We start from the raw sequence: 25,931 nt of genomic DNA on the forward strand, positions 1-25,931 counted from the left end.
TACAGCTATTGTACAGGGAGATACTCTGGAAGACATTTACAACCAAGTGAAGCAGATCATAGAAGAACAGTCTGGTCCTTACATATGGGTTCCAGCAAAAGAAAAGTTATGAAGACTGATGTTTCTCGGTTTCTCTTTTCCACGATTTCATTTTCTTTGACATTTCTTTGCCCTTTCCTTTTGGAGTCTGTCTGCAATACTCCTTCCATGTTGAATCATATCCCACTCATCATGGTCTATGGTTGTGCTTAGTTTTGACATCTGGTGTCTCCTTCAAGTTGTAGCATCTGTATTACTTTATGTCGCTATTGGTTTGTGGCCATTTTTCAGAACTAAAGGTGGAATGGCCTGACCAGCTATTAAGGATTTGGGGAGACTGGGAAATTGTGGTAAAATTCCTTAATGTTTAAGGGAAAGTAACTTTAAGAGATTTTCAGAAAAGCTTTATATACATTCTTTTCAAATTTCAGTATAAATGAAAGAAAAGTGGTGTTAAACAGTGATTTAGTAAACTTTGAGCAACAGTGCACGCTTAACTTTAATAGCATGGTTTGGCCAATATATTAACTCTCAAGTCCTTTTCTCAGTTGACTTGTGTTATCAAAGCCAATATTTCATTATAGACAAATAAGGAAAATATGTGGTTTTTAATTTCAAAATTAATGTCTACGTTAACTTGCATAATTTCACAAGGGATATTCATTTTTCATAAGAGTTCTTCAAGTCTTTTTTTGTTTGAGGGTTCTTAGTACATTTGCTAGGAATAGCAGTGTTTAAATGTTTTTAATCTACTTGTGCAACACTATTTATAGTGTCTTACAAAAGTTGTTCAAACATAATGATCATCACAGTTTGTGAATTGAGGCCGTGTTTAGGTGCTAGGGGAGCTCACCTTTTACACAGAAGGTTGAGAAAATTTCATAGACGTAAATACAGGCAGAACAGACATTCTAGTGATGATGTAGTACTCATGGCAATGGAAAAGGAGTCCAATTCATAGTCTAAAACTTTAAATGTATTCTTAGGGATCAGATTTTAATGAATATTTTACCCACAGTAACTGCCTATTTTGTTATAATAAAATATATATATATATATAAATATATATAAAACTTTCTTTAACTAAACTCTGTAACTATGGGAATTATTTTCTTTACATAGTTGCACACACACACACAAACATATATATATTTAAAATATATTTTTTCTTTTGCCACCTACTCTTAACTTTTTGTTTGGTTTTTAAATTAAATATTAATTGATTAGACTTTATCTTCCTTAATCACGTGAACTGAAAACAGGGATATGGTGGTTGTGGAAAGAACCTTTAGGGAAATTAGATTACATACAAAAGTATAGGCATGTTCTCCTCTTTTCTACAAAAGTTTTCAGATGGTTCCTGGTTTTGTTTTGGGTTTCTTTGTTACTGTTGTTCTTGTCATTGGGTTTGGATTTGGCCCTCTGCCTCTCCTTCCACTTCTCCTTTCACTGGTAGACAAAGAAGGAAAAGCCTTGTGTGTGTGTTTTCCCTTCAGACTGCACACCTTTCACCTCTTGTAGCTGCTCTGCATTAGAGTTGCACAGATCTTCATGGTGGGCAATTTTAAGAAATTTTAGTGAAAGGTAGATGTGATTTCAGAAATCAACTTCTCTGGTCTTTTATATTAATAATATTGTTTGCCTTCCTTTTGCTTTTTGGAGTTTATTAAATATGTGTTTTTGACAACCTCCTCATTACAGTTTCTTAAACAAATGAGTACTGGTTTGTAAAGGATTATCAACATTATCCATTCCATTTATGAGAAAGAGGAGAACAGCTAATAAACTTTATTGTAAAATCCATATGTTAAATGTGTCTTGAATTCTGAAAGAAAATAATATTTTACAAGCTGACATTTTCTTCAAACTTGGAGCATCATATAATTTACAAACAGACTTCATGGGCCATTAGGAAACCTAATCAAATTTCTTCTATAGGTTTTGGGATGGAGTATGTTAACACATTGAAATATATACTATGGCTATAATGCTAATTATAGTAAGTTGTTACCAAACATAAAACAACTAGAAGAAAATTATTGTAAAATGAGCCCAAGAGCCCCAGAATCACTCTGCAGCAAGACCCCAGCCAGCATAAGCCATTTTGAAGTATTTATTGGTTACATGTTATAAAATACCAAGAGATTATGAAAACAGTGCCATTTAACTCTTAAAATGTGTATTACATTGCTTTCGGATGTCCTTGTTAAGTGATGTTTTTGTAAGAAAATACTAACTTTTGTGCAACTTTCTAGATTGTATAGAATTATTAATAAAAGTACTAATTGCTTAGTACTACTGTGTAATAGCCACTTTAGTATATTATCATTTAATTTTAAAAGGTAAGAATTTAAGAGTTACTAGCCCCTCTGTGAAATCACTTGCCCAAGTGACAAGCTAGTAAGCAGCAGTGCTTGGTGTTTGTATCCAAGTCTTTCTGCCCCAAGTTCTTTCTAATCTACCTTGTTTTTCAGCCCCTACTGTGTAAGGCACTGTGACTCAAATTGTGTTATTTTAGTGCCCCTTTACAGAGACAGACTTAGATGAAGGCCCTTGCCCAGAATCACACAATAAGTAAGGACAGACCCATGGAACAAGTCATTCCTATCACAGCTGAAATGACTGTTTCTGAGAAAGAAGTCAGCCTAGCACTGTCACAGTGACCTACAAAAAACTTCTTTAGAACCAAAAATGGAACGGTATTCATTAGAAGAAAAAAAAAAAGTCCACAATACACAGGGAATAACAGTATTTCAAATGTTTTATGAGATATTCGTATTTTTTAATATGCTTCTTAATATTTTTAAGTTGGCAAAAATAAAAGTGCCTCTTAAACGTGACTACACATTTCTGGTTGCTTTTTTGTTCCACATCTTCCCAAGGGTCTTCAAAAAATGATGGAAGCAAGCTTGCGGAACAGATTCTTACAAATACCTGATAACCCACTATTTACTATTGAAATTCCAAAGATGGCAATTTGGGGGCTTTACTCATAAGAAAAGTTTGTTTTCTAAAGTATCAGAGTCAACAACTTACCTTCCAAAATTCTATCTTGAATACTCTTAATTTACATATGGTAAAACAAGCCCAGAGATCCTCATGTTTTAACCAAAGTTACACTACAGTTGAGGAACATTAGAACGTTTGATTCCTGGTTCCTTGAACAGTTGGTTTGTCTACCATCCAGTTCCTTGTCTTCTGTGCTCTAAGCTGAATTCAGTGGGTTATTCAGTCCCTCAAGGTTTGAGTTACTGACTAAAAGAAAGTAAATATCAATAAACTTAAGAGATTTTATTGAGAAGTTTGAATTTGAAAGCCATCAGGGAAGAACACGAATGTCACTTCTCTGACCTCAGTTTAGATTATCTGGTGTTTTAGTCCAATGTTAAAGACTCCATTTATCTGCCTCCAGAATTGCACAGTACAGCTCTCGTTGGCTTTGGCTGTGGAATACTACAATGTGAAGAATGTAGGCTGTGGAATCAGAGCCTTGATTTGAAGGCTCTGATTTGTGGAAATCAGAGCTTGATTTGAATACCAGCTTGGCCACTCACTGGTTATGTAACTAACCATGGGCAAATCATGCCATCCCTCTTTCTGTTTACTTCTCTGTAAAGTGGAAACATTTTGAGAATAAGATTATAAATAAGGGAGGCTAGCACATAGTACATTCTAAAAGTTAATTCCCTTTTCCTCTAGAATCAGAAGCCTGGAATTGTTGCAACTCACCTTGTACAGATTACCTTGAGCCTTCATTTTGCCATATTTTAAATGGGATTTGAATGACTACCTTGCAGGATTGTTATAAAGGTTAAGTAAAGCAGTGTGTACAAAAACTGATCACAACATCTGATGCTTGACTCTCACTACCTATTCTTCCCTTGCTCTGGAGTGTGTTTATGATTGGTAGCAGAAAACAGAGAATAACATGGTCCACCATTCCTCATCAACTATAGAGAAATTTTCTTTGATGGACTTTCAGTTAGGAAATTATTTACTTTTCAGTACCCTATGATCCTGCTTACTCATCTCTTCTAAGCGTCCCTACTCCAGAGATGTCAGAGATTGGCCTGCCCTACCTCAACCATAAACATGGAAGGCATCAAGATCTTCTAAGCCATTCTCACACCTGCACGGTACTAGACACAACAGTCCCTAGCAGTTTTACAGAACATTCATTATTGAGAGTCTAGAAACAGGCCTGAAAAACGATTATTTAAATCACATGGGTAAGATACATCTTCTCTTATTTAATTTGACTTAGAATAGTCACTACTTACTCAGTGATTACTTTCTCAGTGACTTTCCACTACCAGTTCTTTCTTTATTCTCCTCCAAATATGATTACCTGAGAGATGCCAGAAAAAAAAAAAGAAAGAAAGAAAAAGAAAGTTCTAGTCTGCCAAACAGCGTTGTGAACAGAATTGGTGGTCAGGTAAACCGAAGTTTGAAACTTTTAGGAATAGGTAGCACACCTGACCAGGGAGAGTTTAACACTACAATTTTTCTAGCAGTTTCTATCAACATACAAGAGTAGTACACTGGTGGGGGAAGATGAGGGGAAGGAGACTAGAAGGCAGTGAAGGCTGGAATTCTCTCCCAGTGTCTTTTTTTGTTTACTTGTTATTGAAGTATACATATGTAGAATATATGAATATCATAAGCACATAACCTCACTGAATGTTTACAAACCAACATTACCCACGTAACAATCTGCATGAAGCTCAAAAAACAGAACGTGACCACTCCAGGTACCCCCCTCAATCTCCCTCCCAGTCACTGCTCCTACTCCAAAGGAAGCCACTACCCTAACAAATATTTTTTTTTCATTTATGTACAGTAAAATTCTCTATGGTGTTCAATTCTGTGAGTTTTGACCCATGCATATCATGTAACCACCCCATTACCCCCAAAACTTCTACCCCCAACTTGCAACCACTGGTATTTCTCAGTGCCTATAGTTTTGCCTTTCCCAGAATGTCATATAAATGGGACTATATCCCATGTAGCATTTTGGGTGTGGCTTCTTTGACTTTGCAAAATGCATCAGGTTTATCCGTGTTGCTGTAGGAATCAATAGTTTGTTGTTGCTAAGTAGTAGTTCATTTTGCAGAGGTATAATTCGTGTATCCCTTCACTGAAGGACTTTTGGGTTGTTTTCAGTTTTTGCCACTGTATTTTTGTGCTTCTTTGCAACTTCAGGTCTGCAGGAGCAAGAAGCAAACCAGGAATGGGTTTCTGATCTGACGGCCATGACAGGCCCTCGCCCCACCACCTCCCTCTCTCCTGTGAGCATCCACACATTTTGCCCGTTGCACAGGAGCTTATCATAAAACAAACTTTAAATGCAGAATGATATGTCCCAAGAGTCTGTTTACAGAATAAAATGATACCTAGAGTAGGAGACTACAAGTAGAAGCAATTTTGAATTTTTAGAATTTCAGATTCCCAGGAATAACACTCAGATGGTCCAAACACGGGATGTGCCAATGACCAGTGCCAGATTCTCATTGCTGGTGTCCTAAGGGAGATAAGTGTAGTCTGTTGAGGACAGTAGTAAATGAAAGAAAATAGTCTGAGAAGAAAACAGAGCAACAAATGAAAATAGCCATGTGTTAAACATGAGACTAATAGCCTTACAATTTAGAAAACTGCCCGTGGAGACAGTCCTCCTCTTTCAAGAAAATCTAGTTTGTTGAACACCAAAGGATTGTAGTTTGTTTTTTTAAATTAATAACTACCAACTCCCTTTAGGTGGTAAATTCTCTGTATCTTAAAAATTACTAATATTGTGTGATTAACAGAAATTGTTCATTGCTAAGTAGGGCAATTCTAGTGCAGCATTCCTCAGGAATCCTTGACCCTGAGCTGCCTTCCCCTCCATTGATTGCATGCAGATAGTATGAATGGCCTTGTCAGTCTTTTCCATTCATATCTGATACGACTTGATTTCTCTTGTGTGTTTTCAAACAACAACAACAATAACATTAGGTCCTTCTTCTAAATTGGCACTAAACTAAACCTTAGGAACTATCTGGTGTTACCCAAAATAGGAAGAAACTATTCAAACTGAGTATATATTCATCCCTATTTCTGCTAGTCAACTGTTAATGACCAATGTCATTTGGACCGTTTTTAACCACTGAATGATTTTAACTACTGAATAAATAGTAGAATGATTTTTTTTTCAGAGAGAGAGAGAATCTTCTTTTTTTCATGTTTATTTATTTTTGAGAAAGAGGACAAGTGGGGTAGGGGCAGAGAGAGCCAGAGACACAGAATCCGAAGCAATCTCCAGGCTCTGAGCTGTCAGCATAGAGTCCGATGTGGGGCTTGAACTCACAAACTGTGAGATCATGACCTGAGCTGAAGCCGGACGCTCAACCAACTGAGCCACCCAGGCGACCTGAGAGAGAGAAAGAATCTTAAGCAGGCTCCATGCTCCATGCGGAGCCCAACGCAGGGCTCAATGCAATGACCCTGGGATCATGACCTGAGCCGAAATCAAGAGTCAGATGCTCAACAGATTGAACCACCCAGGTGCCCCTAGAATTATTTTTTTTTTTAACTATATAGAAGCCAGTGCTCAAAACAATTAGCATGTAAAATAAGATATAGCGAATTTTCTGATAGAAGAAAAGATTAGAACAAGTGATGTAATCTTTCTTTAGGATGTCTAAAATTAGGTTCATTCACCTCACAGATGGGAGGGCTAAAGACAAGACGAAAGTCCCATATGTTTCACACTATGAATCTCTACAAAAAGGTTTTCTAAATCTTGTGACAGTCATTTGATCAAAAATATCCACTTCCCTAGTGGTATTTAAGATGAGAAAAACTATGTCTTGTTAATAGATCCCTTTCTCTATGAAAATTCAGTGTTCGGTCTGGATCTAGTTTATCTGACATTCCTCACTCTTACTAGGAAAAAGCTCTACGAAGCTTTTAACTTTTCTCCTGATGGCTAGTAACGTACTTAATAGAATATTCTCTACATCAGCCACGTTTTAACCTTAATGCTCCTTGACATTTCTCTTCCCCCAAATATTTGGTCACCACCTACTACTGATTCTTCCTTAATGTCATATTTTTCTTGCTATTACTTCTACTGTCATCACTCTAATCCTTAACCCACCCTCATCCCCAGGCCTGGGTTACTTCAGTGGCCTCTTAATTCATCTTCTAGCCTCCTCTAATTTCTCCCCTTGCTGATCCAGCCATCACCCGATGACTTTTCCTAAAATGCAGCTTGGATTGTGTTTCTCCTCTCCTCAGTGACCTTCATGGGTCCTAAATCCAAACTAACTTTCCCGTATAGTACGGTTCTGGAATATAGTATGTGGTCAGTCATCTACTGCCCCGTACCTCCCAAGCCACATCTGGGCAGGTCTTGTCCTGCCACTGTTGGTCATGCAAATTGCTGCCTTGCTAACTGTTGTGCCCTCCCCACCCAAGTGCCCTTATCAAAGCCCTACCTTTCTTCAAGGCCCACCCTAAATCCTTCCTCCTGCAGAAGACTCCCCGGTCGTTCTAGCCCACGAAGCCTGAATTCCTACAGTATATATTTTGAGTCCACCTAACAGCATGTTCAACCTGTGCTCTTTTCACCTCTTTAGGTACATGGTTTGTCTCAGATTATCCTAATCTCCTTCTCCTTGTGTACCTCTGTCCCAGTAAAATACCCATGGCAGCTGATCAGAGGGCACAGCTCTGCCACCTCTCCGGAGCCTGCAAGCCTCATACAGCACGACTGTCTTCAATGGCTTGACTTTTCATGATCATGACCTGGAAAGAGCACTGTGTAAGTGTTAGCAGCCGCTTCATCTGCACAGTGGTTGAGTTGGGATGGGGGAGTGGACAGGAGTGGATAAAACAGTCTGACTACAAGTCTCTAAATCAGCCAAAATTTTCATTTAATTATAGTCCTTTCCTTTCTGGCCCGTGGTATAATCATCTTCCTTCCCAAACATGCTTTGTGATTTTTCTCTTTGTATCAATTTTCTTTTCCTTGTGCATATGTTTTCATTATAAGTCATGTCACAGGTGGGTGGGAGAGACGCTGGTCCTTGTCTCACAGAGTCAGAGAATGAATCTCACAGACAGCAGAGAGTGAGCAAAGCGATAGAGTTTATTGAGCGAGAAAGTACAAAGCTCTCAAGAGTGAGAGGGGTCCCTTTTCATGCGTCTGTCAGCCACGTGGATGTCTTCTTTGGAAAACACTCAACATCAGAGAAATACAAATCAAAACCACAATGAGATACCACCTGTCAGAATGGCTAACGTTAACAACTCAGGCAACAACAGATGTTGGCGAGGTTGTGGAGAAAGGGGAACTCTTTTGCCCTGCTGGTGGGAATGCAAACGGGCACAGCCACTCTGGAAAACATATGGAGGTTCCTCAAAAAGTTGAAAACAGAGCTACCCTATGACCCAGCAATTACACTACTAGGTATTTATCCAAAGGATACAAAACTGCTGATTCGAAGGGGCACATGCACCCCAATGTTTATAGCAATACTATCGGCAATAGCCAAACTATGGAAAGAGCCCAAATGCCCATCGACTGGCGAATGGATAAAGAAGATGTGGTTTATATATATACAATGGAGTACTACTCGGCAATGAAAGAGAATGAAATCTTGCCATTTGCAACAACAACATGGATGGAACTAGAGTGTATTAGGCTAAGCAAAATAAGTCAGTCAGAGAAAGACAGATATCAATGTGGAATCTGAGAAACACAACAGATAACATAGGGGAAGGGAAGGGAAAATAAGATAAAAACAGAGAGGGAGGCAAACTGTAAAAGACTCTTAAATACAGAGAACAAACTGAGGGCTGCTGGAGGGGAGGTGGTTGGGGAGATGGGCTAAATGGGCGACGGACATTAAGGAGGGCACTTGGAATGAGCACTGGGTATCATATGTAAGAGATGAATCACTGGGTTCTACTCCTAAGGCCAAGACTACACTCTATGTTAACTAACTTGAATTTAAAAAGAGAGAGAGAGGGGCACCTGGGTGGCTCAGTCGGTTTAGCGTCCGACTTCAGCTCAGGTCACGATCTCACGGTCCGTGAGTTCGAGCCCCGAGTCGGGCTCTGGGCTGATGGCCCGGAGCCTGGAGCCTGCTTCGGATTCTGTGTCTCCCTCTCTCTCTGCCCCTCCCCCGTTCATGCTCTGCCTCTCTCTGTCTCAAAAATAAAAATTAAAACTAAAAAAAAATAATAATAATTAAAAAAAATAAATAGAAAGAGAGGGTGAGAGGGGTCCTGACTGGGTTGCCACCAAGGATTTTTATCTCTGACTTTTTATTGGGACCTTATCAGGAACTGGATGACTCTATTCGTGGCATGTAGCATGCACAGGTCTGGGATGCATTTATCCTTTTTTTTTTTTTCCAGAACCTGTCCCGCAGCTATAGCCTCCCACCCACATATGCAGCTGGGGCTCAGGGCACGGTGGACACCTCAAGGATTAGGAGGGTCAGGAGGATCTGAGAGCCACTTTGGTGAGCCTTGAAGCCAAGGCAGAGGCTGGTCCAGGGGGAGCCATCATGGCTGTAATCAGCCTCCCCAGGGTCCCTTATCTACCCTTGCCTACTGCTAACCCCTTCCCTACTCATCATCTGAAACCCTGCTTGGAAGTAGCTGAGGTAGGAATACTTTCTCTGAAAGTCTTAGTGACAGAGCCAAATATAGTACTCTTGATTTTACTTCTTTTTAAAAAAAATTTTTTTAATGTTTATTTTTTGAAAGAGTGAACAGGGGAGGGGCAGAGAGAGAGGGAGACACAGAAACTGAAGCAGGCTCCAGGTTCTGAGCTTCAGTGGGGCTTCAACTCACAAACCGCGAGATCATGACCTGAGCCAAAGTCAGATGTTTAATCAACTGAGCCACCCAGGCAGCCTTGATTTTACTTCTTTACTCTTTACCTCCTTTTATACTGGTTTCCATTCATTAAATCTTTTTTTTTAATGTTTATTTATTTTTTTTTGAGAGAGAGAGCGAGAGAGCAGGGGAAGGGCAGAGAAGGGTGGGGGGATCCCAAGCAGGCTCCATGCTGACAACAGAGAGCCTGATGCAGGGCTCGAACTCAGGAACTGTGAGATCATGACCTGAGCCCAAGTTGGACGCTTAAGTGACTAAGCCACCCAGGCATACCTCCACTCATTAAATCTTATATTAAATGAAACAGATGGAGATTTATTTTTTAAAATTTATTTTTAATTTTTCATCCAAGTTAGTTAGTACATAGTGCAATAATGATTTCAGGAGTAGATTCCAGTGACTCATCCCCTATGTATAAAACCCAGTGCTCACCCCTACAAGTATCTTCCTCAATGCCCCTTACCCATTTAGCCCATTCCCACACCCACAACCCCTCCAGCAACCCTCAGTTTCTTCTCTGTATTTGAGTCTCTTATGTTTTGTCCCCCTCCTTGTTTTTATATTATTTTTACTTCCCTTCCCTTATGTTCATCTGTTTTGTATCTTAAATTCTACATATGAGTGAAGTCATATGATATTTGTCTTTCTGTGACTGACTAATTTCGCTTAGCATAAATACCCTCCAGTTCCATCCGCGTTGTTGCAAATGGCAAGATTTCATTCTTTTTGACTGCCAAGTAATATTCCATGGTGTGTGTGTGTGTGTGTGTGTGTACCACATCTTCTTTATCCATTTACCTGTAGATGGACATTTAGGCTCTTTCTATAATGTGGCTATTGTTGATAGTGCTGCTATAAACATGGGGGTGCATGTGCCCCTTCGAAACAGCACATCTGTATCCCTTGGATAGATACCTAGTAGTACAATTGCTAGGTCATAGGGTAGTTCTATTTTTACCTTTTTGAGGAACCTCCATACTGTTTTCCAGAGTGGCTGCACCGGTTTGCATTCCCACCAGCAGCACAAAAGGGATCCTCTTTCTCTGCATCCTCGCCAACATCTGTTGTTGCCTGAGTTGTTAATGTTAGTCATTCTGACTGGTGTGAGGTGATATCTCACTGTGGTTTGGATTTGTATTTCCCTGATGATGAGTGATGTTGAGCATCTTTTCATGTGTTGGTTGGCCATCTGGATGTTTTCTTTGGAGAAGTGTCTATTCATGTCTTTTGCCCATTTATTCACTGGAGTTTTTGTGTTTTGGGTGTTGAGTCTGATAAGTTCTTTATAGATTTTGGATACTAACCCTTTATCTGATATGTCACTTGCAAATATCTTCTCCCATTCTGTTGGTTGCCTTTTAGTTTACTGACTGCTTCCTTCAACGCACGGAAGTTTTTATCTTGAAGTACCAATAGTTCATTTTTGCTTTTGTTTCCCTTGCCTCCAGAGACATGTCGAGTAAGAAGTTTCTGTGGCCACAAAGAGGTTTTTGCCTGCTTTCTCCTCTAAGATTTTGATGGCTTCCTGCCATATGTTTTAGTCTTTCATCCATTTTGAGTTTGTTTTTGTGTGTAAGAAAGCGGTCCAGGTTCATTGTTTAGCATGTCGCTGTCCAGTTTTCCCAGCACCACTTGCTGAAGAGACTGTCTTTATTCCATTGGATATTCTTTCCTGCTTTGTCAAAGATTAGTTGGCCATATGTTTGTGGGTCCATTTCTGGGTTCTGTATTCTGTTCCATTGATCTAAGTGTCTGTTTTTGTTCCAGAACCATACTGTCTTGATGATCACAGCTTTGTAATGCATCTTGAAGTCCGGATTGTGATGCCTCCAGCTTTGTTTTTTTCAGGATTGCTTTAGCTATTTGGAGTCTTTTCTGGTTCCACACAAATTTTAGGATTGTTTGTTCTAGCTCTGTGAAGAATACGGGTGTTACTTTGATAGGGATTGCATCAATTATGTAGATTGCTTTGGGTAGTATCAACATTTTAACAACATTTGTTCTTCCAATCCAGGACCATGGAATATTTTTTCCATTTTTTTTTTTTGTGTCTTCTTCAATTTCTTTCATAAGCTTTCTATAGTTTTTAGTGTATAGATTTTTCACCTCTTTGGTTAGGTGTATTCCTAGGTATTTTATGGGTTTTGGTGTAGATGGAGATTTATTAATAGCTTTAAAACTTATCTGCACAGTTAATCTCAGAGCTTTATTTTTTTTATTTATTTGTCTGAGAGAGGAAGATACGGTGTGAGTGGGGGAGGGGCAGAGAGAGAGAGAGAATTCCAAGCAGGCTCTGCACTGCCACCACAGAGCCTGATGCAGGGCTTGAACTCATGAACTGTGAGATCATGACCTGAGCTGAAACCAAGAGTCAGACGCTTAATTGGCTGAGCCAGCCAAGTGCCCCAATCTCAGTCTTTTAATCCTCTTCTACAATTTTATTTTTCTATCTATCTATCTATCTATCATCTATCTATCTATTTAATTTTTAGTTGGCTCCACTCCCAGGGAAGAGCCCAACACAGGGCTTGAACTCACAACCCTAAGATCAAGCCCTGAGCTGAGATCAAGAGTGATGCTTAACTGACTGAGCCATCCAGGCACCCCCCTCTCTACATTTTAAATTCTGGGTTGCAAAGAAAGTTTTCAGGGGAAAAAACATTTCGTGGCTTGATAACTAAAATAATAAACCAAGCTCGGGGATGCTGGGCTTACATTTGAATGGAGGTTTGATGCAGAGTTTTTCCCACCCCTCTTCTTTCCCATCTCCAAGGAAGAAACACTGTCCCTTTCCCTCTCTGTTTGTCTTCCTGTTCTTATTCCTTACGTCTTCTTCAATTAACCCTCTTTTCCTGTGTGTTTAGTCTCCTGCCTGCATGGGCTACTTGTGTTCTGACTATATAATCAAATCTCTCCTAACCTATAAAAACTTTCCGTGGACTCCTAATCCCCTTGAAACAACCTCACTCCTCTTCCTTTCTTAGCCAAATATCTTGAAAAGGACACTGTCCATTTTTCCGTCCATTTATAATAAATACTAATGATTTGTTGAATGCCTACAGTATTTTAGACAGGATGTTGGCCATTGGGAATGACAGTAGACAGGACACCCTGCCCTCATGCTGCTCAGCCTCCTGGCCAAACCTTGGCCCTTGCCCTGCCACTGAAACTGCTCGGACAAAGCTGTCTGTGGACCTCCTACTCCCCAAATTCCGTGGCTCTTCTCAGTCCTTCCCCCTCAGCAGCACAAGATACTTGAACAGCAATGAATAATATCCTAACACAATAGAAATCATTCCCCATGCTCAAGGCCCTGTGATGAACACAAAGAAGAACAAACACAGAATCTTCCTTTGAAAAGCTTACACGCAGAAAATATTGTGTAGCCCAAGTGAACGGGGCTCTCCCTAAGGGAAGCTTCATAGGGAAAATACGTTTAAAGAGACAAAAGCTTGTATTCACAAAACGTGTTCAATATACCTATCACTGATCTCAATATACAAATTCAGATGTATTAACGAGTCAGCAAGTACATGGTGACTGATGTTGTTGCAGGATCTTTTACCTCAATACCCGGGATTTGTTGTCTCGCTGCTTTGAAGAATGAAGAGGTGGACACAAAATAAGCAGCGGGCTAAAGTTTATCAGAGTATAAGATCAGAAAGGAAGCATCGTATAAAAGCTCTCTTTACAGAGAGGGGACGTTCGAAAGTGAATGCCCGCAACTATAGGCAAAGGGTTTTGTTCTATAGGGTTCCGGTCAGCCTCCCTCTTCCCTTCTCACTTGTTCCTTCTCAGGTTCTACCCTGACTGGCTGGATAACTCTAGGTTGTCCATTTCTGACTGGCTAGACTCTCTTGTGTGAGGTGTGAGACTATGGTCACACTGCCCCTCGTGTAACGTAAGTTTTATGGTTTATTTATTTTAGTTAGGTACTTTGATTGTCAAATTCCTGAGGGGCACCCAAGGGGGAGTAGGTGGTGCCCATCACCTTCTTAAGAGGAACCTTATGCCAGAGGGAGTTTGCTGTGATCAGACATTCCCATCAATGCTCCAAAATATGTGTTTGTCTCCAACCAGGGACCTCAGGCCCTAACCTTTCCCTCTCAGCCTATTTTCTCTTTTCTTTTCCTTATCACAATGTCAAGAGTAATACCCTTTGATAACACATTTACTGCTCCAAATGTTCACAATTGCTCATATTTTCTGTGCATACCAGCCCTTCCAAGTGTCCCCTAAATAAGCATTGTTGGGGCTTGTTCTTAGTCGAAGACGTTACAGCTCATAGGAACAGAAAAATACAAATCATGGCTTGTTGAGATTTAAAAAAAATATTTGCCCCAAGATTCTGGGTAAAAGAATTGTTCATCCATATTTTACTGGCTCATTAGCCCACAGCTGCCCACACAGATTCTCTACCCCCTGTTAAAGGCCTCGCCTTCTTTCTGAGTCCCCAGAGACTGTCTTCAACGTGTTCCATCCCATTGCCTACTGTGGTGCCTCAGTACCCTGGCGAGCAAGCTCCATGTTTGGGGGGCACCCTGCATCCTTGGAGAGCTGGAGCTGTATCATTGGCAGAGTGGAGAGGAGCTCTTTGTATTTTATATGATGGATTAGAGTCGGGCGGTGGGGGGACATTCGAAAACAGTGTTGTCTGGATCCCAACCTCTCATAGAAGTCTTCGTGAAGCCAGTTCTTATTTCCAGAAGGAAGCTCAGAGACCCTCTTCCTCTCCTCAGTATGTGTCCAGAATAGGGACCACACTGTCCTCAGCATTTCTGCTACTCTATACAGCTGTTTCCAGGTTAAATTACTGGCTCATTATTCTCTCATGGCATCCCACCCATTCCTCTGCTACACCCAGGGATGTCTGTACCCCAGCAATGGCAGGATCCAGGCTCAAGCCAAGTCACAGTTCCCCATTACATATAGGTATCTACCTGTGTAATGTCCATGGCCAAAGCTATGTCCATGCTAAGGCCAAGCAAATGGGCCCGACATAGAAGCCTCTAGAGGCCAGAGACAGTAAGTTCACTGATAAGTCACAGTTGGGGAATGACTCCCCAGAGATAGGGAAAAGGACCCCATCACGAAATTGCCTCCCCAGGTTCTCAGGTTATAGCTCATCAGTGTCACCTGTAGTTTTGCTAGAGGAATAACTTAATGAGCACAAATCCTGCCAGTACCTTCTGGCGGCGCTTGGAGTATGACAAAATGAGCCTTTTCATCCTCATGGTCAGGAGAATGAGACTTGCTAAGGACCCTTCTATTTATTTTATTCTCTTAGGATAGGCATAGTCCCACTGCCAGGGCCACCTCCTAGGCCGTTTGTGTGAATTAGAAAGAGGTTCCCTCTCCTGATGAAACCAGCTGGGAATGGAAAAACAGCCTCCACCACACATGTCCCCCTTTGATTCTCCAGAGCAGACATCTTTTGGGGGAAGAAGAATGGCACATCAGAGCCCCCATGACCTACGTGTTATATATGGAGAAACTAAGACCCAGAGAGAGGAGAACAAACTTGCCCAAGGTCACCCAGTGAGTCAGTGATAACGAAGGAGTAGCACTCAGGTCTCCCGAAGTGCAGCCTGTGTGATTGCCACAGATCATCTCAGGGTGTGATAAACAGCTTTGTAGCCCATTCTTTCCCCCACAGAGCATAGCAGGTTCAAGGACTGTCAAACTCAGACCCAGGGATCCCTTGTCTCTCACTCAGTGTTCTTATTACATGTGTCCTCTACCCGAGACAGGGAGGCTCTCATTCCTGGGTACTCATGAAAGGGCGATGACAAAAATGAGGACAGAAATGGAGGCAGATAACTGAGTAACAATCTCTGCAGTCCACTCCCCACATCCCCAACACACGCGGGGAACTGCAGTTCCGGTCCACCTAGATCAGTGCTTCTCAGACTCAGCTGTGCACCAGAATCAAAAACATAGACTGTTGGGGCACCTGGGTGGCTCAGTTGGTTAAGTGCCTCACTGCTGTGCTCAGGTCTTGTCTTGATCTCAGGATTGTAAGTTCGAGCCCTGCTTTGGGTTCCACACTAGGTATGAAGCCTACTTAAAAATAAATAAATAAATAAATAAATAAATAAATAAATAAATAAATAAATCAGAGACTGTTGGCCCTTCCCCCAGAGTTTTTGATTTAGTGGGTCAGAGGTAGGCCTGTGAATTTGTATATCTAACAGCTTCCCAGATGGTGTTGATTCTGCTGGTCTGGGGACACACTTTGAGACCCAGTGGCCTAGAAAAATAGACAACCCAGCTTTTCCTCCCTCACCTTCTTCTCTCTCTCTCTCCTTTCATGTCCCCCTCTGTAATTTTCTGCTTCGTCCTCCTCCCCATTTTTAGTCTTCTTCCCATGTTTGAAACCATGATGGAAGGAGCCAAGCTCTGCCAGGGACCTGGGTTCTAGTTCTAGCTCCATCACTGACTAAATGTGTGAACACAGGGCAAAGTCACTTCCTCAGTCTAGGCCCAAGGACAGATAATCCCCCACCCTCACAGCCCCTCCCCCAGGCAGGACCACATCTACCTGGGTTCATCTCTGTATCCCCAGATCCTTTGTGCAAACATGTACTTGAAGAGAGGCTGGTGAATGAATTCAATGGCCTTTCAGCTTCCTTGCAGCTCAGACTCCAGGTTTCTGACTTCTTCCTTCCAAATCTGAGCTTTTCCCTCTTCAGTTGAACATGATATTTAGGGTGTTTCTAGAACAAGGGGAGGGGTGAATGCTCTGGAATGTGGGGCAGAGAGTTGAGGGGACACAACTCTAGAACAGCGTGTTAGCTGGGGGAATCAGGTCCCAGACAACAGATACATGACTCTCAGGGACAAGTAAGCGTGTGTGCTCAGAAGCTGGGAGCATCTAGGAGTCGGCGGTTAGACTGGGTCCCCCACGCCGCCTGAGGTTCCGGCAGGGGGCGCCAGAGAGAAGGCCAAGGCCAGCCTGGTTAGCCCAGGTGTCCAGTCTGGGGCGGGAGGGTGCGCCCTAGGGGCGTGGACACCGCCGAGAAACACCCTGGCCGCATTTAAGTAGCTGCAGGCCAGTGCCAGGGAGGAAGGAGGCGAAAAGTTCCAGCAACTGCTGACCTACTCGGACCCAGAGTTAGACGCACCGACACCCAACCCGGCCCCAGCTAGCTCTAGACCGCGCCATGCGGGGCCCGAGCGTCGCTCTGTGGATCCTCCTCGCTCTGCGCACAGGTGAGGCCCGACGGCCCGGTCTCGGGAGCAGGAGCGGAAGTAGGAGCTGGGGCGGGGGTCCTGCAGTTCTCCAGCCCCGGACCAGGGTCCCACGCAGCTAGGAAGTGTGCTCTGAGTCCTTATCTCCCGGGAAAGAGGGGAGGCGTAGGAAGGCGCCAAGTGCAGCTGAAGACGCCGGGGGTTGGGGGGGGGGGGGGGTACTAACACTGACCCCGGCCGACTGGGACGTCCGGAGGGCTTCTTGGGGGAAACGGCATTGAGCTGGGCCTTGGAAAAACGGGCCTGCTGACCTGCCCAGGAGAGGGGCGGCCAGAGGCGTGGAGGGGAGCGTCTTGGAGGGTCGGGGGGACAGCTGGGAGGGTGAACGCTCTTGGTAGGCGTGGAAGCCCGAAGAGGGTTTGGGGGCCCGGAGCGACTCTGCCTCTCCCGAGCCCGGGAGGGAAGCGGGAGGAGATTCTAAGGGACCGGTAGTGAGACGTGAGATACGACCCGAGCCGGGAGCGTGTGTGCCCAGAAGCTACGAGCACCCTAGGGCGCCCTGCGAGGTGCAGCGAGGAGGAGGGGGCGCTGTCGGGTCTCCTCGCGTCTGCACCGCCCTCTCCCAAGGAAGTCAGGGCCCAGGGCAGTGAGGCGTGAGTCTGGGCATCGGGGAGCTGCTGGCAGGGACGGGCGGACACAGGATGGGTTCACCCTGTGACCTCACCAATACAAAATCTGGACCCGCTACCCGGGTCCCAACTCTACGGTTGTCGGGACTACCAAGGTGCAGTCTTGGGGCTCTGGAGAGGGGGGACGCAGTTTCACATTCCAGGATGCCACCAGGAGCTGGGTTGCAAAAGGAAGGCTGTGGAGGACCCTGCAGTCTTGACCCTTGGAGTGGGGATGGGAAGGACAGGCTGCCAGGAGAGAATGACCTGGTTCCTGGGGGTGGGGAACTGGATCCAAAGCTGGACAGGGTGAGTGGTGGAGGAACTCAGGTCTTCCAAGCCATCGACTGCAAGGACATCTGGCCCCACTTCTGCTGGGGCCCCCAGGCTGGATGCTTTCTGGGACCCTGACCCGGTCAGACCTCGGGACCCAGGAGGCTCCCCACCAGGAGGAGGGGTCTAAGCAAAAGTCCACGAAAGAGCTATGTGTCCTGGCTCTCTACATAGGTTTACTTACAGCGTAGAAGGTGGCTTTTCTCATCTGCACTCTCTGATGACAGAGCAAGCTCAGAGAGGTGAAAATAAGTTGCCTGAAGTCACTAGCTCCTTCTCCAGGAGCGGAAACGTGAACTCCACCTGCTGGTTCCTCAGCTTCCCCTTGGCACTGTGACCCTGAGGGTGGGTTTGCAATGGATGTAATCACAGATACTCCGAGAGGATGCAAGTCTCCTCAAGGGCAGCCGTAACCACTTCCCAGTCTCAATTCCCGGCTCCTGAGGAGGGCGTAGGGATCCTGAGTGAGAGAACCTGGTCCATCACCCTCTTGTTGGAGGACACAGAGGCCCCAAGACTAGGCAGGAACTTGCCCAGTCACGGAGCCAGCCGCGACTCCCCAGCCAGTGCTCTTTCCAGCCACCAGGCTAAGCAGGTTCGGGGGTAGCCCAGCACTACCCCTGGAGACGTTCCCTGGCCTCTGTAAAGTGCCAGGCTCTGAGCTGCCCCAAGTGCAGGAATATGCGTGCAGTCTGTGACACTTTTTGCCTCGGTCCCTCCCAGCGGGAGGGCAGGGCCGCAGTAGAGCACTGGCTACACAGGCTCGTGGGGTTACACACAGCTGCTGGAGCCAGCCTGCTTGGGCTGGGGATGCCAGGGGAGCTGGACCTCACTGTCCCCTGCCCCCAGCGCTCGGCGGCATGGAGGTGCGGTGGTGCACCACCTCAGACCCGGAGCAGCAGAAATGCAGCGACATGAGCAAAGCCTTCCAGGAAGCCGGTATCCGACCATCCCTCCTGTGTGTCCAGGGCACCTCAGCCGACCACTGCATCCAGCTCATCACGGTGAGCCCTGCCCCCTCACTCCACTACCACACCCTGCCAGACGGGAGGGCTCTGACTCACGGGGGAGTACACAACAGCGTCATTCACAGAGAAAGGTGCCGATTTCCTCCCTGCCGGCCGGGCCGGCCGGGCATTAGGATCTCCTGAGTTTCCCAGGCAACAAGGGCCGGCTTGTTTCCCACCAGGGCCCAGGCCAGCCACTGGGAGGCCACAGAGAGGGCCCCTGCTCCGTGGGCGCCAGTAGGGAAAGATATCTAAGAGGCAGAGTTTTCCTTCCACAAGGCCCCTGCTAGAGTAGGGACACTACCCACCCCCACCAAGGCACGCCCAGACAGCAGCCCCCTCAGTGGCCCATGGTAGTTAGGCCGTCATGAAGCTTTCCCGAATGGGGCTTGTGCACTTTCTCAGGAAGGAGGAATGAAGACCAGCAGTCCTAGGTGGGTGAATGGGGGTGGGAAAGAAGTGCTGAGGGGCGGATCTGCTCAGCTGGCACTGACACTCAGAGGCAGGACTTCAGTGGAAGGACAGTGCCTGGAGGGAAGCTTTCTGGACAGGCACAAGGGAACCTGGGATTTCATTTCAGCTCAGCACTTGATTTCTCCCCAAAGCTAATCCAATCATATAGTACCACATGGGCCAGGGGCTTCGGTCAGGCTCCACTGGGAGGAAAGCGATTATACTGAACTACAGTTTTATCATGGACCCCATGACACTGATAGGTATACTGCCATTTGTGTTTTGAAATAAAAAAGGGAAAAAATGAAGCGGGAATTTGTGGGATTCAGTCTGCATCTTAGAAAATCTGAAAAACAGGTTAACAGTGGAGGCGGAGGTCTGAGAGGCAGGAAAATGAGGGAGGCTCACTTTGTACTACATACCATTTTGTACTATCTGATTTTTTTAAGTTCATTTATTTATTTTGAGAGAGGGAGAGAGAAAGAGAGTGAGAGCACACAAGCAGGGGAGGGGCAGAGAGAAGGAGAGACAGAATCCCAAGAAGGCTCCGCACCATCAGCGCAGAGCCCAGTGCGGGGCTTAAACACACAAACCATGAGATTATGACCCGAGCAGAGATCAAGAGTCAGACGCTTAACCCACTGAGCCACCCAGGTGCCCTGAAAATTAATATTTTTTAAATACATAATTAGAAAAGGCAAACCCTTGGCCTAGGAGAGCTGTCACCTAGGACCTGGTAAAGCGTGAGCCCGCTATACCCTGGTGGCTGCAAGGCTGAGCCAGGACAGGGTTCCTGGGCCAGACAAAGAGGACGAGTGTGGACCTCCATGGCTTTTCAAGGGGCCCTAGGCAGACTAGCGGGTGTCTGTGAACTCCTCGTCGAATGGGCCGGGGTGGCTGGGCTGGGCTGACCCACATGTTCCCAGCAGGCCCAGAAGGCTGATGCCATCACCCTGGATGGAGGAGCCATTTATGAAGCAGGGAAGGAGCATGGCCTGAAGCCCGTGGTGGGCGAAGTATATGATCAAGGTCAGAGGGCTGAGTGGGAAGAGGGGCGGGCCAAAGGACAGAGGATGTCACTCTGCAGCGGGTTTGGCCCTCGAGCTGGTCAGTAGCCCTGTCCCCAGAACAGTCCTGGTGTCCAGGCCAGACCAACCCACAGAGACTCCCCTAAGTCTCTCTTGCCACCCCCCCTTAGAGCGGGGGCGCCACAGACATAGAGGGCCAGTTTAAGTCTGTTCTTCCCTGTGGGGAGCCCAGCCAGCCTAGAACTTGCACCCACAAGCCCTTACCGAGGGGCTGCCCCATGTCTGCTATAGTGTTAGGCACAACTGACTGGGTGAAGGAGACTTCGTAATGCCCAGCGCCCGAGCACTTCAGTGACCCTGTGTCAGAAACGGCACAAAGTGGGGATAGGGGCTGGCCAGAGGTATTGCCTAGGACCTGCAGAGCTCAGCCGACCAAGATCAAATCCCAGTCCCGCCCCTTCCTATGGTCCTCTGTGGCCTTGAACAACCTTCCTTTCTTGACTGTAAAATGGGGGGAGTAACCCCTGTCCTGTCACACAAGTGAAACGAGTCAGCCTTGACTCATGGTGTGCACTTGACACATGGTAAGGGCTTGGAGATGTGAAAGCCTCTGCCCCAGTCCCTGCACCTTGCACCAGATCTGTGTCTAACTCAGAATACGTGGTGCGCGCGCACACACACACACACACACACACACACACACACACCCATCTCCCACAGCCTTCCCAGGCAGGGTTCCAGCCTCTCTGGTGGCTTCTTCCCTGCCACCCTCACTCCTCTCCTGTCTCTCCTTCTAGAGGTTGGTACCTCCTATTACGCCGTAGCTGTGGTCAAGAGGAGCTCCAATGTGACCATCGACACCCTGAAAGGCATGAAGTCCTGTCACACGGGCATCAACAGGACGGTGGGCTGGAACGTGCCCATGGGCTACCTGGTGGAAAGCGGCCGCCTCTCCGTGATGGGCTGTGACCTGCTCAAAGGTAAGGGCTTTGGGCCAGGCATGCTTCTCCTGCAGGAGCGCTGGGTCTCCCCACTGGCCGCTGCGCTGCCTTTCCCTCACAGGTGACCGCCCTCAGGCTCACCTTCGTCCGCAGCTTCCTTTAACTAAGGAGCAGCCCCATCGCACCTCCTCCAGGGCCTTCCGGACACCTACTTGGTGCTGGCCCTCTCTTTAGTGCTGGCCAGCCTGCTGTTGCTACCGTTTAAGTTCTGGTTGATCGGCCCTCCAGGGCACTTGACTCTGGCTCACTCATCACAGTACCCTAGGACACCCCTGAGCACGAGGTCTCACCCGTGTTTGGGAGGCAGTGATGCTCAGGGAGCAGCTCTCACCTGGTAGACCTGTGTAGGTTCCTACTTCCAGAGACGGGTCCTCATCATTACAGATGAGAAACTATTTTTGGGGGGCCCAGACAAGCTGCTGGCTTATACCCAGAAAGCTCACAAGTGGGTGACCCCAGTTGATTCATTTCTAGTAAGAATAGGGCTGTCCTGCAAATAGAATGTGTCCCATGGAAGGGAGGTGAGAGTGATCTGAGAGGGGTTGTTGAGAATAATACATGCCAAGGGAGTGAGCTGAAGCGCTGAGTGCCTGACTGAGAGCACTCAGGTAGAAGTTGTGCTTCTCCTGCTTGGGGTTTCTTTTCCTGGCCACCAGTCTCTCCACGGCAGGCATAGTACAGTGAAGTGGCCCCTGACACATGACAACCACATTCTTAAACTGCCCTCCTGGGGTCACAGCACCCCCAGTAGAGTTTATCCATGAGTGTGCTACCTCCTGGTTTGTTCCACGGGTGACCAGCCCCTGTCGGTGGGGGCAGGTGGGAGAGCATAATCGTCTTTTTTTTTTTTAATGTTTATTTATTTCTGAGAGAGAGAGAGAGAGAGAGAGAGAGAGAGAGAGAGCGAGCATGAGCAGGGGAGGGGCAGAGAGAGAGGGAGACACAGAATCCGAAGCAGGCTCCAGGCTCTGAGCTGTCAGCACAGAGCCCGACGCGGAGCTCGAACTCTCATGAACCGCGAGATTATGACTTGAGCCGAAGTCAGACACTCAACCAGTGGTTGAGCATAATGGTCTTTTAAAGCCCAGACTTTGCTGTCAGATAGATGTACATTTAAACCCTGGCTCAGCCTAGTCTCCCTCATTGAGCTTCAGTTTCCTCATCTGTAACACAGGAAAATTAGCACTACAAGGCTGTGATGTTGGAAGAGCTGAGATAATTCACACAACGACTTTGCACAGTACGTAGCACAGGGTATATCCTCACTGCACAGAGCTGTTGCTACATGAGCTCAACTCCTATACCTCTCGGGGGCACCTTGCTATCGTATACGCATACACATGCACACACAGACACGCACACATGCACACCCGCATGGGCCACACCCACATATGCACAAACCCATACACACACATGCACGCATACACATGCATTCACTGCCCCCATACAACCCAACCACTGTGTAAACCAGCACAACCTGCAAGAGCTTGGAAGCCCTGTCCCCTCGGATGGTGGCCAGATATGGGTGGCCTGTCTTTCAGTTGGCACATTTATTAAATTTCTGTTCCTCTGGGAGGAGGCAAAAAGCAGACCAGGAAAGGGAGCCCACCCTGGAAGAGTGTGGTCCAGCTGGGTGATGAGCCAGCCTCCTGCTCACCCTATGTGGCACTAAGGTGACCTTAGCACAGGATAAATATTTGCCGAAAGGGTGGACACTGGGCCTCAGTGCTGGCGGCGGCCCCAAAACCATGCCAATCCTGACCACTTCACCGTTTCCCTGCCCCTTCCTGTGTTTTCGAAAGCGTCGTCTATGAAATTAATTGTAATCGTTATGTAATAACTTCTTTCTTTCCCCGCTTTCATTGATGACACGTAACTGATTTGAAGTGAAACCCACAGTGAGGACAGTAGTTATTTGACAGTTGCCCTTTGCGGGCAAGTGGAGATAAATGTTTTATCCCCCAGAACTGTTTTTAAAATAGTGAAATTCACTCCCAACACCCCTTGCTGCTTTTGTGGCCCCAGTTTGGGAGTCACTGACCCAGTCCAGCTCCCCAGTTTTTCTTGGACAGAAGCTTGGAGGGTCCAGCGAGTCCCTGAGGAGCCCAGCCCGCCCTAACTGCAGCCTGAGGAGAGTGAGCCCTCCCTGGGGGCCCTGGCCCAGGGGTCTGACCCCGTGTGGCTAACTGACCTCCCTCTGCCTCCTTCCCACAGCTGTCAGCGACTATTTTGGGGGCAGCTGTGTCCCCGGGGCAGGAGAGACCAGCTACTCAGAGTCCCTCTGTCGCCTGTGCAGGGGCAACACTGCTGGGGAGGGGGTGTGTGACAAGAGCTCCCTGGAGAGATACTACGACTACAGTGGAGCCTTCAGGTGAGAGGAGAGGGCAGGGGTGGGGGGCGCTGAGTCAGGGATGAGGCCTTGAGGCCACAGAGCGGGTGGTAAATAGCCGCACTGAGAGGTCCCAAGGGTGGGGCAGTGTTGGCTGCATCTCTTCAAAGCACCCTTTATATAGTTCATGTGCCTGGTTAGTTTAAAAACATCAACCTGGAATATGCCGGACTAGATTTGCTCACAAAATCAACATGTTTGGTGTATTTAGAGAGTTGAGGGCCTAGAGAGTAGAAAATGACAAAAACAGCCTTTTGCCACTTTTGTGTCCCCTTTCTGGTGTCTCAGACTCACAGGGAGGGTGACAGGAGTGGGAAAGTGTGGCGGGAACCCTGGAAGTCCTGACAGTCGGAACTGGCCTCAGCTCCGCACCTGATTAGGGCTGGTACTTTGGATGCGCTCTCCTTGGAGCCCAAAGAGAGTCTCTAACAGCATGTGGCATAGCTACGTCTGTCCACAGCTGAGGAAACATGCTCAGCAGGGCCGGCAGTGGAAGCCTCCTGAACCCCTCTAACTGCCTCGGCCTCAGTGTTTCCACCCGGAAGCAGGGAGCCTGCTGGTGCCCCACGCCCCCGGGTGGGATCTGGGGAAATGCAGTTTGGGGCACAGAGAGAAAAACAGTCCTCAGTCCTCGAAGCCAGAGCCTTTGGCCCGCCCCGCTCTCCTGGTATTCCCCCGGCCTGGACCCTGCTTCTCTGCTGGCTGTGGGGACCCAGGCAGCCCTTTGCCCAGTAGGGCCTGGCCTGCCTCCCTCACTGGGCAGTGACGTATAAAGGATACATAAAAGTCCTGGTCCCTTCCACTCAGGGGTTTTTGGTGTGGCATGAGAAGGTCTTACCTAATCCCCTGCCTCAGGGCAGAGTCATCTTCAAAACACCCTGAGCATTGAAGCTGTTGATAACAGCAGCTGCCCTATGAGTACCTGCTCCACTCAGGCTCCGAGCTGGGCTGTACAGTGTCTATGCTGATTGTAAAGGATCTCTCCCTATGGAGAGCTACTTTCTTATCCCCACTTTAGAGGTGATAGAGGCTAGGAGGGCTCCACAACTTGGCAAAGCCACACAAGAAACAAACCAGGGAGCTAGATCCTGGGACTGCCTGACCGTGAAACCTGTGCCCACCATTACACCATCTGTTCTGGAGGTCCAGAACAGACCTCCAGAAGGCAGATGAGCTCCACCCAGGCTCACTGGTTTCTCCTCTGCAGGTGCCTGGCGGACGGGGCAGGGGATGTGGCCTTTGTGAAGCACAGCACCGTGCTGGCGAACACCGATGGTGAGTAGGGAGGGCCGGCGTCCAGGAGCAGGGTCTCAGGCCCTGTAACTCTCCCTAAAAGGAAGAGATGAGTCTCATGAGTATAGTTCAAACTGCTCTGTGGGGCAAGGGGCTGCCCTGCTCTGATTTGTGTCTGGCATTGGCTCCCACTTTCAGACTGGATTCTGACTGCAGAACATTTGCAAATCTCTGCATTAGCCCTCATCTACCATCCCTTCTCCCATTATCTGAAGAAGCCATCCCTTATCCCTGAACAAGGTCATATTAAATTGGGTTAGTGTTATGTGTTGATCCACTAAAAAAAAATTTTTTTTTGCAATCATTGAGCTATAGAAAATTTCTAAGAGTCAGTCATAGAATTTCCATTTATTTTTACCCAGATTCCGGCTTTTACCATTTGCCACATTGGAGTCATCATTCTTTCTATACTTGTGTATGTTCTTTCTGAATCATTTGAGAGTATGTTTGCCTGCCTCAGACCCTTTAATACTTCAGTGTGTATCTCCTAAAAACGAGGAGATGTGGACCTAGCCACAGTAACAGTCATCAAATTCGGGAAACATAACATTGACACAATACTATTATCTAATCTACAGCCCATATTCCAGATTCACTAGTTTTCCCAATTCTGTTCTTTGTAGCCATTTTTTTCAGGCCGC

The 25,931-nt window shown here is 46.3% G+C and overlaps 2 protein-coding genes across 12 annotated transcripts in view; both read left to right on the plus strand.

Annotated features, from left to right (window-relative positions):
- Nucleotides 1-1,842, plus strand: part of DLG1 (discs large MAGUK scaffold protein 1) — a 285,749-nt gene extending 283,907 nt beyond the window's left edge. For all 10 annotated transcript variants that reach the window (XM_047874935.1, XM_047874936.1, XM_047874938.1 and 7 more), the window contains one exon: nucleotides 6-1,842. In XM_047874935.1, the coding sequence (XP_047730891.1) occupies nucleotides 6-112 (107 nt within the window). In that variant the 3' untranslated portion in view covers nucleotides 113-1,842. The remainder of the gene's footprint in view (nucleotides 1-5) is intronic.
- Nucleotides 1,843-16,939: 15,097 nt separating this feature from the next.
- The window catches only part of MELTF (melanotransferrin), a 48,612-nt gene continuing 39,620 nt past the window's right edge, over nucleotides 16,940-25,931 (plus strand). For both annotated transcript variants that reach the window (XR_007155434.1, XM_047873928.1), the window contains exons 1-6: nucleotides 16,940-17,139; nucleotides 18,969-19,123; nucleotides 20,509-20,608; nucleotides 21,405-21,587; nucleotides 23,823-23,979; nucleotides 25,205-25,272. Coding sequence is in view for 1 of the 2 variants with exons in the window: in XM_047873928.1 (XP_047729884.1) it covers nucleotides 17,091-17,139; nucleotides 18,969-19,123; nucleotides 20,509-20,608; nucleotides 21,405-21,587; nucleotides 23,823-23,979; nucleotides 25,205-25,272 (712 nt within the window). In the remaining variant the exon portion in view is untranslated. The remainder of the gene's footprint in view (nucleotides 17,140-18,968; nucleotides 19,124-20,508; nucleotides 20,609-21,404; nucleotides 21,588-23,822; nucleotides 23,980-25,204; nucleotides 25,273-25,931) is intronic.

Source organism: Prionailurus viverrinus, chromosome C2, assembly GCF_022837055.1.
Source record: "Prionailurus viverrinus isolate Anna chromosome C2, UM_Priviv_1.0, whole genome shotgun sequence".
NCBI classification, from domain to species: Eukaryota; Metazoa; Chordata; class Mammalia; order Carnivora; family Felidae; genus Prionailurus; species Prionailurus viverrinus.